The 12,797-nt window shown below is 32.0% G+C and overlaps 1 protein-coding gene across 1 annotated transcript; it reads left to right on the plus strand.

Annotated features, from left to right (window-relative positions):
- Positions 1–290: 290 nt before the first annotated feature.
- Positions 291–2,201, plus strand: LOC105764766 (probable pectate lyase 5). Its single transcript, XM_012583519.2, has 4 exons — positions 291–470; positions 571–1,311; positions 1,392–1,530; positions 1,622–2,201. The coding sequence occupies exons 1-4, from the start codon at positions 358–360 to the stop codon at positions 1,841–1,843; spliced, it is 1,215 nt and encodes a 404-aa protein (XP_012438973.1). The 5' UTR covers positions 291–357; the 3' UTR covers positions 1,844–2,201.
- The last annotated feature ends 10,596 nt before the right edge of the window (positions 2,202–12,797 follow it).

Raw genomic sequence — 12,797 nt, forward strand, 5'->3', positions numbered from 1 at the left:
TCAAGTTTAGGGTGAGAAATCAGGGAAAACGCCAAAAACGAAGGGAGAGAAGAGAATTTTTTGTAATATGACAATAGAGCAACCTTTTTTTCCCCCCAAGGTTGTTCTTTTTTGATTGTTTGGGGACAGCTTTATTCAAGGCCTTGCTTAACGGCTAAAACTACCCAACTGGAATCCCGTAAAACCTGAAATCACGAAGCATGGACGACAGTCGGCCCTACCTTGTTTTTTAATTTAATCGCGCCATCGAGCATGGCTTTACTCCCCTCTATAAAACCCCCCCACGCCCATTCCTTCCCTCTCAAGCTCAAACCCTTTCCCTCCCTCTTATTACAAAACACCACCCTCAAAGCCACAATGCCACTCCCTTCCCTTTCTCTCCTCTTCCTCTTCACTTCTCTCCTAATCCCCTCTCCCATTTCCTCTTCCCCTGTTCAAGACCCTGAACTTGTTGTCGAAGATGTGCATAGGTAAATAAACTGCGATCCCATTTTTATGTCATGGTGTCTAAATTGTCACATTTTGTGTAGAAATAACATTTTATTATTACTGTTGTTGTTGTTGGGGCAGGGCCATCAATGCGTCTAGGAGGAACCTTGGATATCTATCCTGCGGCACCGGCAACCCCATTGATGACTGCTGGCGATGTGACCCTAACTGGGAGAAGAACCGCCAGAGGCTAGCAGACTGTGCAATTGGGTTCGGCAAGAATGCCATTGGTGGAAGAGATGGTAAGATTTATGTTGTCACTGACTCGAGTGACAATGATGCCGTGAACCCCAAACCGGGAACTTTACGACATGCCGTGATTCAAGATGAACCGTTGTGGATCATTTTTGCCCGGGACATGACCATCCGGTTGAAGGAGGAACTAATCATGAACTCGTTCAAGACCATCGATGGGCGTGGTGCCAGTGTTCACATTGCAGGGGGTCCTTGTATAACCATTCAGTATGTGACCAACATTATCATTCATGGACTCAACATCCATGACTGCAAGCAAGGAGGGAATGCTATGGTGAGGGACTCCCCACGGCATTACGGTTGGCGAACCATATCGGATGGGGATGGTGTGTCTATCTTCGGTGGTAGCCATGTTTGGGTGGATCATAACTCCTTGTCCAACTGCAATGATGGTCTGGTTGATGCCATTCATGGGTCCACCGCAATCACCATCTCAAACAACTACATGACTCACCATGATAAAGTCATGCTTTTGGGGCACAGTGATTCCTATACTCAAGACAAGAACATGCAAGTCACTATAGCCTTTAATCACTTTGGTGAAGGGCTTGTTCAAAGAATGCCAAGGTAAACAATCTCATACTCAAATATCCAAAAAGTGTAAGATTCGAATCCCAGTATCCTAATTTTTGTTTTTGTATTTACAGATGTAGACATGGGTATTTCCATGTGGTTAACAATGACTACACCCATTGGGAAATGTATGCCATTGGAGGAAGTGCAAACCCAACTATTAATAGCCAAGGCAACAGATTTACAGCACCAAACGATAGATTCAGCAAAGAGGTAAAAACCCATTAATTAACAATATCTGAACACAGTTTTTATTTATTTATTTATTTCATTTACAGTAAAATTTTGATTACTTTTCATGCAGGTGACCAAGCATGAAGATGCACCAGAGAGTGACTGGAAGAGCTGGAATTGGAGATCGGAAGGCGACCTGATGGTGAACGGTGCATTTTTCACGGCGTCGGGTGCCGGTGCCTCGTCGAGCTATTCCAAGGCTTCGAGCTTGGGTGCTAGGCCATCTTCACTGGTGGCCACCATAACCACTAATGCTGGTTCACTTAATTGCAAGAAAGGTTCTCGTTGCTGATTGAGACATATATGATCCAAAACGTACGACACTTCGTTAATTACCAAGTGGTCGAAAATGGTGTTTGACTGCAAATTAAATTCAGTTTTTAGAAGGAAAAAGAAAATGAAGAAGGTGAAGGTGAAGAAAAGTCTACCAATAGGATTAATTTAATCGGCTTTTCCCCCTCCCTCCCCTCTTTTTTTTTTTTTTTTTTCCTTTGTTTGTTCATTCAACAGTGAATCTGTGATGATTATTACAACCTCGGCCTGTTTCTCTTAGAACATCTAGGGATTCTGTTATAGAGTCTTGATGAACTTTGAGAAAGCAAGTGTAGATGTGTTGATATATGTATACTAAAATTCCAAGTTTACGTTTATTTATTTTCCATTAACATCTCTTTTCAATCCCTTTATCATAATTACGAACTGAGCTTAAAAATAATGAAACGAAGAATTGAAAGGGTACATTGAAGGATTAAATTTGAGTGAGAAGGAAAGTTGAACGACCACTCGTATAAAAAGTATAGTTAAATTGGCTCCACCACAGCACTAAATCATCATCGGTTCTTTACAAAGTAAAACAAAATTTTCAAACATGGGATTCCACTCAAAGCCATCCACATAAATCCACACAATTCGTCGGCAATTAGTCCTCATTCACCCCTGCATAAATCACGGTATAATCGTTGAGAATTGAGATTATATAAATATATTTTTCTTGAGTTTAAATTCAATACAGAATAGATATCACTTGTTTCAGCTAATTCGGATTAAACTCATTTATCAAGTAAAACACATTCAATTGTAAACTACTTGAATTAAGTATTTGTATCTAAATTCGACTTTTTCAAGTCAAAACAATATGCGGCTCACTTGTTCAAAGCTTGAAATTGGTAATAAGTTATAATGGAGATGTTTGACAAAAGTGACTAAGCTTTCCAAGTTCAACACGTCATTTTCTTTATTAATGAGGAGCTTAGACACCCCAACTCCCGGGTTCCATCATACACTAGCCCTTGCACATGCAGACCTTGAATGGTGAACAGTCGAACCGGCCTCTCCTTGCCATGCATACATCGTATAGGATATCATACGTGTATATATGATCAAGTGTTCAAATATGGAAGGGCTCTAGGGTACATTTGGCCCTGCTGTCAGATCACACTTTCAGATTCTCATTTGGTCGGCTAGGGATCGTATTCTCTATGTATCAGATAATATAGATGTAGCGAGAGTAAATATGATGCAAAAAAACAGAGCCATGGCTGCCTTGAAACTTGAAAGAAATGGGACCCCTTTGGTCCAATTGGGTGAGAAGAGTATTTCCAACAATATTAACAAGGTGAGTGGTTCTCAAGCAGGGACATGGATTGGAACTGCTTTCCCCACAATGGGTCTCTTTCTGTGCTAAATACAGACAGCAGCATGATGTTGCATATAGACATCACCTTCCTAACCAAAACCAGGACCATCTTTTCTCTCCAGAAAGTATGGTATTTCACCATTACTCATTCATGTCCGATGCTTACCAACAATTTTTTAAAAATGTAAAATAATGTATGTAACTTCACTTTATGATCATCAAACATAGCACGTGAATATACCAAAAAGGAAAAAAGAAAGTGCATAATATGTTAACGTGACAAGTGTTAGGAGGGATGTTTATATCATTTGACCAGCTTGAAAAAAATTCAGATTCGGTTTAGAGGTTTATTAGAAGAAAATCTTCCAAGTTGGATTTGTGATTAATTTGGATAAATATATATACACGTAATCAAGCCTAAAATAGAAAATTTTTCATTTAGGTCCTTTAATTTTTTTTAAAAATTTTAAATTAACAAAAGTAAAATTACACTTTAACCTTCTTTAAAAACGATAAAAATTATAGACGATTCATATGGTGAAGTTGCATATTTACTATCATAAAAATTAAAATTTAATTTTAATCCTCAAAAAATTTTCTGCCTCACCCTTTTACGTAATAATATGCCATTATTTTTACGTAATAATATGCCATTATTCAGATTAGGTTTGGTGTTGAATATTAAAGGATTATTTTGGTGATGCACAAGTTATGGACCCGACCATGTGGGAGAAGATTAGTGCGTAGGGGAGTCTAAATGGATGGCGACTACAATTAGCCTATCAAAGATGACACGTCAATTTGTATCCAAAATAAAAGAAAAAGAAAAAGAAGAGAAGAGACGAGACATCAAATAGAGCATTTTTGGACCATAAAAAATTCCTTGTAGGGGGTGGAATCAAAATTGGGTGACATTGCCATAGATTTTCTAAGATTCGAATGAGTAGATATAATGGAAAGGCTTACGTTCCCTGGCCTCCATTCACAAGACTTGGCAGTGGCAGCCGCAAGGTTGACCCCACCTAAGGCAGCCGTCTAACCGAGATCACGGCGACGATCAAGGCCTCCCCCTGCCCAACTATCAAGGTCTACGATTTTGGTACAGAATATGGCTTTTCTAACATTTGGGGTAAAAGAAACAACAAAACTAGCTCATTGCCATGTGCTATACGCTTGATTGGGAGATTATTCGGACTTTTAAGGAAATGTTACCATTAATAATAAAAATATAAAGATACGACAGATAGTACAAAAGTACAAAAAATAAAATAATTTGTAACTTAAGCATAAATGCAATGTTTCAAGAAAAATCTTAAAAAAGAAAAAAAATAAACGGGCAATAATTACAACACTGAAATTATTTAAAAACAAATCAAGGATGCATCATTACCTTCATCAAAACTATTGAAAATCGTATCCCAACCCTGTCATCATTATACCAACCTGACAATGAACTCCAAAAACGATTTTCGACAAATGACTATACTCTTACTTTGACAAATCTTATATATTTGTGGGAATATAACCAAAAACTAAAAATTAAAATTAAACTACTATTACTTTTAAATAAAATAGAGTGGACAAAACAAAAACCATGATAATGTGAATTAAAATTAAAAATCAAAGAATATTGTCGAAGAAGTTGCAACCAACAGCTAGTTTGAAGGTTGGCTCCCCCACCAGCAAAGCAATGATTTGGTTTGAAAAAATTGAGCAGCTAGAGTTTTTATTTATAAAATTAAAATAGGCATAATGATAAATTTAACCCTTAACATTTACATTTTTTTTTGTTAATTTGATCTCTTTTTTAGTTAAATTTGACTTTTTAAACAAAGTTGAATTTGACCATCAGCCTTTTAAAAAGAGGCAATTTGATATTATTTTAACAAAAATACTGACTAAAACGTTAAATTTTTAAGGGTAAACTACACCCAAGGTCACTAAACTATTACTGAACTATTAGTAAGTTTATGTTTTAGTCACTCAACTTCAAAAAGTTACAAAATAGTCACTGAACTATTCGAAAGTTTTCATTTAAGTCATTGAGTAGTTAAAATCATTATTGTATGGCTCCTTTGTTCGCACCGCTTGCACCAATCAAAAGCTCACATTCTCCCTCTCTTCTATAGTTCAATTTTTTTATGAAACAACTTTGAACGCCACAAATCTACTAACCAAAATTGAAACAGTTTTCTTTGACACTGATCATTAGATCAACTTAGATCTAATGTATGTTTTTTTTGCTCATCGATAGGTGCTGGTCCACTGTACTGATTGTCAAATCATCGCTTGGAGCTCTCTAATCTAACTTTTTTAATAATAAAAAAACTCAGCAACCTAGTGACTCAAATAAAAAATTTCAAATAGTTCAGTGACTTAATGAAAATTTTTGAATTGTTCAATGACCATTTTGTAACTTTTGGTCACTTCAAGGTCACTAAATTATTAGTAAGTTTCCGTTTTAGTCACTTCAAAAAGTCACACAATAGTCACTGAACTATTTGAAAGTTTTCATCTAAGCCACTAGGTTGTTAAAATCATTGTTGTATGGCTTTCTCTATTCATACCACTTACACCGATCGAAAACTCTCATTTCTTTTCTCTTCTATTGTTCAGTTTTTTTGTCACGAAAAATTTTTCAATGCCACGAGTTTGTGAACCAAAATCTAAACAACTTTCTTCTTCGATCTCTGACACTGACTTACAAATCAACTTGGATCTAAGGTATGTTCCTCTATTCATCGATGGGTATTGTTTCATCCTATTGATTATCAAATTGTCGCTTGGAGCTTGTTAGCCAGACTTTAAAAAAACCTTGTTAGCCTAGTGACTTAAATAAAAAAAATAACTTTCAAATAGTTTAATGACTTAATTGAAAACTTTCGAATAGTTCAATAACTATTTTATAACATTTTGAAGTTGAGTGACTAAAATGTAAACTTAGTAATAGTTTAGTGACTTTAGATGTATTTTACCTTTTTTGGATATTTTATAAATTTTAAATTATTTGTTGATGTAACATATCATACAAATAATGTCATGTCAACATACTGAGGCACGTGAGACCGTCACACAAATTGTCTTACCAATATTATTAAAAATAATATTTTAGGTAATATTTCCATTAAAGAAAAACCATTTGACTCTTTTTAAAAATTTAATAATTAAATTTAGCTCAAAAATAAATAAAAATATAAAGTTGCATTTAAATAATAAATCTACATGCATAGTGTTTCTTCATGGGATCAAGTTGAACCAAATTCTAATTTAAGAATTGTTTTTATCAAAAGTTGGCTCTTTGGTAGGTCCAAATGAAATCACAAGTTCTTTTACTATATAAATAATATTTAAATTTTATATTATTATTTAGATTTTTATATCTAAAATTTAAATAAAAAATAATACTAGAGAATAACTTATATCTTAATCAACCTAAAATATATAATTTTTAGGCATCAATAGAATAATATCATATCATCAAATTTTAAAGGCATATAAATATTATTATAAATCTATTCATATATGATATATTTTCTAACTTAAAATAATTAAAAATTTATAAAATAAACATATATTCTTCTTTTATAATATTTTAGTCATTTTAGTTTTTATTTTATTTTATCAGTCTTTTATTTCCTGCAACTAATTTTCTAATTTTAAAATTTTAATCAAATACCAAAGTTTGATAACACCACAAAATAGTTTTCAATTTTCAACTTTTTTTGCTAATTTTTTTAATTTTCTTAAGTTTTAGTTATTTATTTCAATTTTTATTTTCAGTTCTCTGCTTATGATTTTTTATTAGTTTTTTTATTTTTAATTATTGATTTTAACATTTGTAAATTTATTAATTTTAAGTAAGGTAGAAAACATATTATATATGGATGAGTGTATAATAATATTTATGTGCCTTTAAAAGTTGATGATGTGACAGTCTAAAATTATATATTTTAAGATGATGTTAGTATAAGTTAATTCCTAATATTTTTCTATGTAAACAGCAATTGGAGGTGTTACTAAATCCGCATTCAAGCTAAAACTTTGGTTTTGAATTTTCAAAAATTAGTTTGCGCATTACATCATAAATTTACCTCTCTTTTATATTAACTATAAATTATAAATCATAATTATATACTCAAATTAGATTTTATAAATAATTTATTGATTGATTAAAATATTTAAAATTCATATTTCATAATTATTAATATCAAAATAAAATAATAAAGATATTTTACATTTGAATCAATTATTTCATCACTTGTAAAAATTTTATTAATTTATAAAAGTTATGCTTATGTGACTTAATATCTAATATATAATTTATATATTCACATTATATTTTATTAATTATTTAAATTATACATTTCATATATCATAATATTAAAATTTTAAAATATTATTTAAATTAACTTATTTTTCAAAATAATAACATTATATCTAAATATCAATTTTCAAAATTTGATTATTGACTCCATTGGTATGGGCACTGTTAGCAATGTAGGAGGACGTGAAAGGGATTATCTTCTTATTTACGGGTTTGAAAGAGATTATGGATAATTCCTAAGTATTGTACTAAAAAATTAGATACAATCAAAATTTATAATGAAATTATTAAAAAAATTGTAATAGATGGATTTAGTAGAGAAGGTACTTTATATTTGGGCCACAGCCTTTGGGTTTGATTGCATCTTTTCATTGGGGCAATATTTTGGGCAAGCCCAAGCAATTCACATTTAACATTTATACCTACGCATTTCGTGCGCAAAGTTAGAGTGATACATGCATAATATCATATATATTATTTAAAGCAAATAATAAGACAATTAAATGTTGCACAGTTGAAATTTGGACAAATGAAACTCTTAGGATGTGTTTGATGAACTATTAAAAGTGAAATTTTTAACATCTAATATTTTAAATGTGTTTGATAATCATTTCAATTTTTATTTAATATAAAATTTTCAACAACAAAAAAAAGTGTTGAATAAGATAAATAGATAAGTAGTTACTTATCACTTACTGTTGAAAATATTAAGTTTATTTTATTTTATTAAAATATCTCAAATAAATTATCCTTTTATTAAAAATGGATATTCAAAATTATCATATTTAACTTTTATCTAAAATTATTCAAAATAATATAAAATATTATATTAATAAGATTAAAACTAAGAAATAACTAAATTTTAAAATTTATATTTACTTTTATTAAACAACATAAAATAATTCTATTTAGTACTTATATTTTACTAATTTTTCAAACAATTTTCCAATATAAATGCATTGCTTATAATATTTAGTAGCGAAGAAAATATTGTCATGAATTGAAAGCTTAAGGTCCCTAGTAAAGAAATATGAAATCGATTTTCAATCCAATAAAGTAAATCAAAAGTTACGAGCATTTCGGATATCGGGTTTATAGGGACTAAAATGAATAAAATGTATTCATGTTTAATTATTATTAATATGTGCATTTGATTGAGAAACTGATATCGTTTTGAAATTGTATTATCGAACATAGTGAAAGACGACATTGACAAATCCAAGGCAAAGGGAAAGCAAAAGACAAATATCGATTAAATACTGCGGTTTGTGCTTTTATAATTCACTTTCAATAACTCATTTGTAGACTAGTTAGTTGTTATAAACAAATATGAAATAAATGTCGAGGTAATCTTATCTTTCCCAAAAGCTATGAGATGATGATTTTGACATTGTGATTATTAAATTAAGTAGGAATTCTTGAATCGTGCTTTATATATGTATGAACATATACACTTGACATGGATATGGATATAAGCATTTGAATCTTGTTACCATGTTGAATCGTGTTATAATGATGGTAATAATGATCATGTCTTGTTAAACGATGTTAGACGTAGTTTGAGTATAGCTGGTATGTCATAGGGTCACTGATATAAGTGGTTTATTAGCTCCAATTCTTAGAGGGTCGTGAGTAGGCTCAATTATAAAATAGGGGCCGAAAAAAGTAAGCATTAAAAAGAATATCGAATGACATATTAAATCATTGATTACATCATGATATGAAATATTGAAATATTGAAATAAGCATTGAATGAGAAAGTTTGGGAATTATATGATTATCGATCATGTGATAATGTAAAGTATTGGAGTTAAAGTCATGTTTATGTATTTACTTTAATTTAATCTTAATATAAATTGAGCTTGAATTATACCAGCATCACTTAGTATTCAATACTCACTTTAATTTAATCCTAATATAACTTGAACTTGAATTATACTAGCATCACTTAATATTCAATACTCAGTGTATGATTATATTTATTTTTTAGCACAGGTTTCAAACAAGGATTTCCATAGTTTGAAGTGGTTAAGCATCCAACTCAACAACTTAACTTGGAAATCATTTAATTATCTCTTTTGCATGTAAATGTGTGTGTGTGTGTGTGTGTTTTGGTTATATGGCGTGTAACTAAGTTGTCGTGGTTTGGTGTTTAAATTAATGTTTTGGCTATTTAAAATTTGACCTATAAGATTTTAAAAGTTGAACTTCATCCTTTAATTGGTAGCTAATATTTCTGTATGTGTGGATATGAAAAAAGGGTTGGCTATGCTTTGATGTGTTGAAGGCTATTGTTTGATGAAGTATAATTGTGTTTTGCATGTGCTAATTGGTTGAATTGAATTTCTATAATGTTTAGGTAAGTTGAATAAGTTTTGGTTATGATTTGGTCACTTTGAAATGTTCAATTTAGGCTAACATCCATTGAGTCTTAGGACAAGAACATGCCTCGAGGCTCTAAGAACAAATTTTACGATCCAAGATGTTTTATCAATCTTGGTCTTGAGACCACTCTCATTAGGTCTAAAGACAATTTCATCTCTATCTTGAGACAGAGGCACATCGAAACTAAATTAGTTTTGTCGTATTCCGAGCTTCAAGACAAGAACCTCAAAGTTAAAATAAGAAAATAGGGGAGGTTTGTCTCGAGACCCAATCTCAAGACATGTGGGACTTTGCCTCGAGACACAACTTCTAGTGTCTCGAGACATGTGAACATCAAAACTAAAATTCTCAAAAATAAACTAAGGCCTTCCTCACAACAATGAATTTGGTAATTGAGTTTGAATTTGAGTCCTAACTCTCAAATTGACTTAGCATAACCCCGTAACTTGATAAATTAAGATTTTATACATAAATAATGAATGTCTAATAATATATTAGATGAATAAATGGATTGTTATGACCATTTTTCATTGAATGATGTGATTAAGTAGTAAGTTAACCTGAGTTGCTTTGGCAACATAATGTGAAATCACAAATTCAGATCTAGTGACTAGATCAAGTGTTGGGGCATTACATCCAATATCCTAGTGTATACCCTTGAATGACCGGAGTACTCTGAATTCGCATCTTAGACACCAATGCGGAGCTTGACCAATATCTCCATTTATCCAAAAGTTCACCATTAAAGGTTGAGGATACTCATAGCTTACACAACATTTGGAGGTATTGTTTGATGGGGAAAAGTCCAAATGGTTGGGATGAGATTGATGTAAACGTTATGGAGAGTGGGAAGCTGAAGAGAATGATGCCCTGTAGTAAAGCTTAGGCACATAATGCGAAGGATGCAATTAGGAAAATTTTTTTGGGTGTGGAAAGTGAACCCAAGGATTTTCCAATTAGTTATGCCCATTGTGCGAAACAGAAGTGGGAATATCAAAATAAGAATTTGGTAGGTGTAGAGGAAGGAGAGGAGCCTACGAGTCAACCTAAAAGAAAAAGATAGGCATATAAGTATGGAAAAGGCTCATCCGGGGATGCTAGATCTCATGCAAGTTCCAACATTGATTCAATTGTTGGTGGTATTCTACAATTTTGTTCTGATTAAATGCCTTGCTTGTGTAGGTTATGTGCTTTTTTATGGAAAAATTTGATATTGCGAAGGTGAGACGCTATCAACGCAAAGAATGACTAATCCTTCAACGATAAAAGTTCAACCTCTGAATGTTTACATATGGATTGTTGAACATCTAGGTGAGTTGCTACCCTTTTATACTAACTTTTCATCTAACACAAGTTCTGATATGTGTAAAGTCTTATGATATTTCTTTACTTGTTATATATATATATATATATATATATATATATATATATCAACACTTTTTTTTGGTTTTTCAGGTGGTAATCTTCAAGAAGAGCAAGAAGAAATGGCAACAATTTGTGGTACTAATAGCAATGAAGGTGTTTGTAGAGAAAAGCCAACAACAATTACTCCCAAAAGTGTAGCAGATGACGAGGAGGTGGTCATTGTCAATGATCCTAGTATCATACCTACGATTGTTGCTACCATTATCGTTGCTGCTAGTGTTGTTACGACGTCCGTAATTGTTGCTACAAGCTCAAATTTAGTATCAAATTTAAGTTTATTTAGAATTCAGTTAGTAAAAAGGGCCAAACAACAAAGATCTTCATCAATTTCGAAGAAGAAAAATCCTAAGAAGAAACTAAAATTAATTGTTGGGAAGGGAATTCCTTTGCAAGAGGTCTCAAACTCTCTTGGTTAAGCTCTTCTCTACCACTTATTATTAGTACCACAAAGGGTGCCCGTAGTACAATAATAGTTAAAGCTGAACCATTGAAGGTGATTTCCTCAACCATTGCTGCTACGCTTAGCATTGGTGTGAAACCCACAATTATTGTTATACCTCAACTTCTTATTTAATGCATAACTTCTGGTATGTGAAGTTAATCAAAATTTAAATAAATTTGTATATGTGTATTGTTTTAGTTTGACTTGTGTAGAATGTTATTAAATTATTATTTTTGTAATTTTTAGCTGCACCAAGGATATGTTCCACTAAGGTCAGCATTCCTCCTCTTCTTCCTTGTCCTGCAGTGTCATCTACAGCAGGTATAGATAAGGGTAAAAGAGTATTGGGATGAATTCTGGGAAAAATGATTCAAACTTTTGCTTTTGTTTCCTTTAAAGGATACCTTAGGAAAAATAATCCAAAAGCATAGTTTGTTGGTCGAAATTCACCATTATATTCTTGAAAAAAAAAGTAACTTCTTGTTAAAAAACCATGGGCAACCATCCAGTGTTAGAGCAACTAAGATGTTAAATTATGTTTTGTAAATAGCTAAGCTTAGTTGTTAATACTCTAACATTCTTTTCGAATTCTTTTTCTCCTAACAATTCTTTGATTGAACAAACCCCAAGCTTACTTCTAAACCAAGAGAACAATCCTATTGTTAGAGGTTTCGTTAGAATATCAACAATTTGTTGACTAGTAAGTATACTCTAACATTCGGTACTTATTGCTTATCCTTTATGGAACCAAATTTTATGAGCATAAGTAGTTCATACACAATAACAAAACTAGTAGATCGAGATAATCGCCAAATTGATTTTATAGGCTCCAACATGCTATCCCTATTAAAAGATTTAAAGGAATGCAGTGAACATATCAACCATTAGCTAGCTAGACTTTCTAATTGCATGCTTAATTGTTGTCCATTCGCCATATGACCCGATCTCTTTTGAGTTTGATCCTTGACATGCTCTAAGTGTTTCATTGTACACTTACAAATATTACAATAGACCTATCACACTTGCAGTTAAAG

This window comes from Gossypium raimondii, chromosome 12, assembly GCF_025698545.1.
Source record: "Gossypium raimondii isolate GPD5lz chromosome 12, ASM2569854v1, whole genome shotgun sequence".
Classification (NCBI taxonomy): domain Eukaryota; kingdom Viridiplantae; phylum Streptophyta; class Magnoliopsida; order Malvales; family Malvaceae; genus Gossypium; species Gossypium raimondii.

Bases quoted from the DNA above. Each gene is read 5' to 3' on its own strand.
- LOC105764766 (XM_012583519.2), top strand. From the start codon at position 358: ATGCCACTCCCTTCCCTTTCTCTCCTCTTCCTCTTCACTTCTCTCCTA. The intron at 471-570 runs GTAAATAAACTG...TTGTTGGGGCAG, and splicing joins GTTGTCGAAGATGTGCATAG to GGCCATCAATGCGTCTAGGA. The intron at 1,312-1,391 runs GTAAACAATCTC...TTGTATTTACAG, and splicing joins CTTGTTCAAAGAATGCCAAG to ATGTAGACATGGGTATTTCC.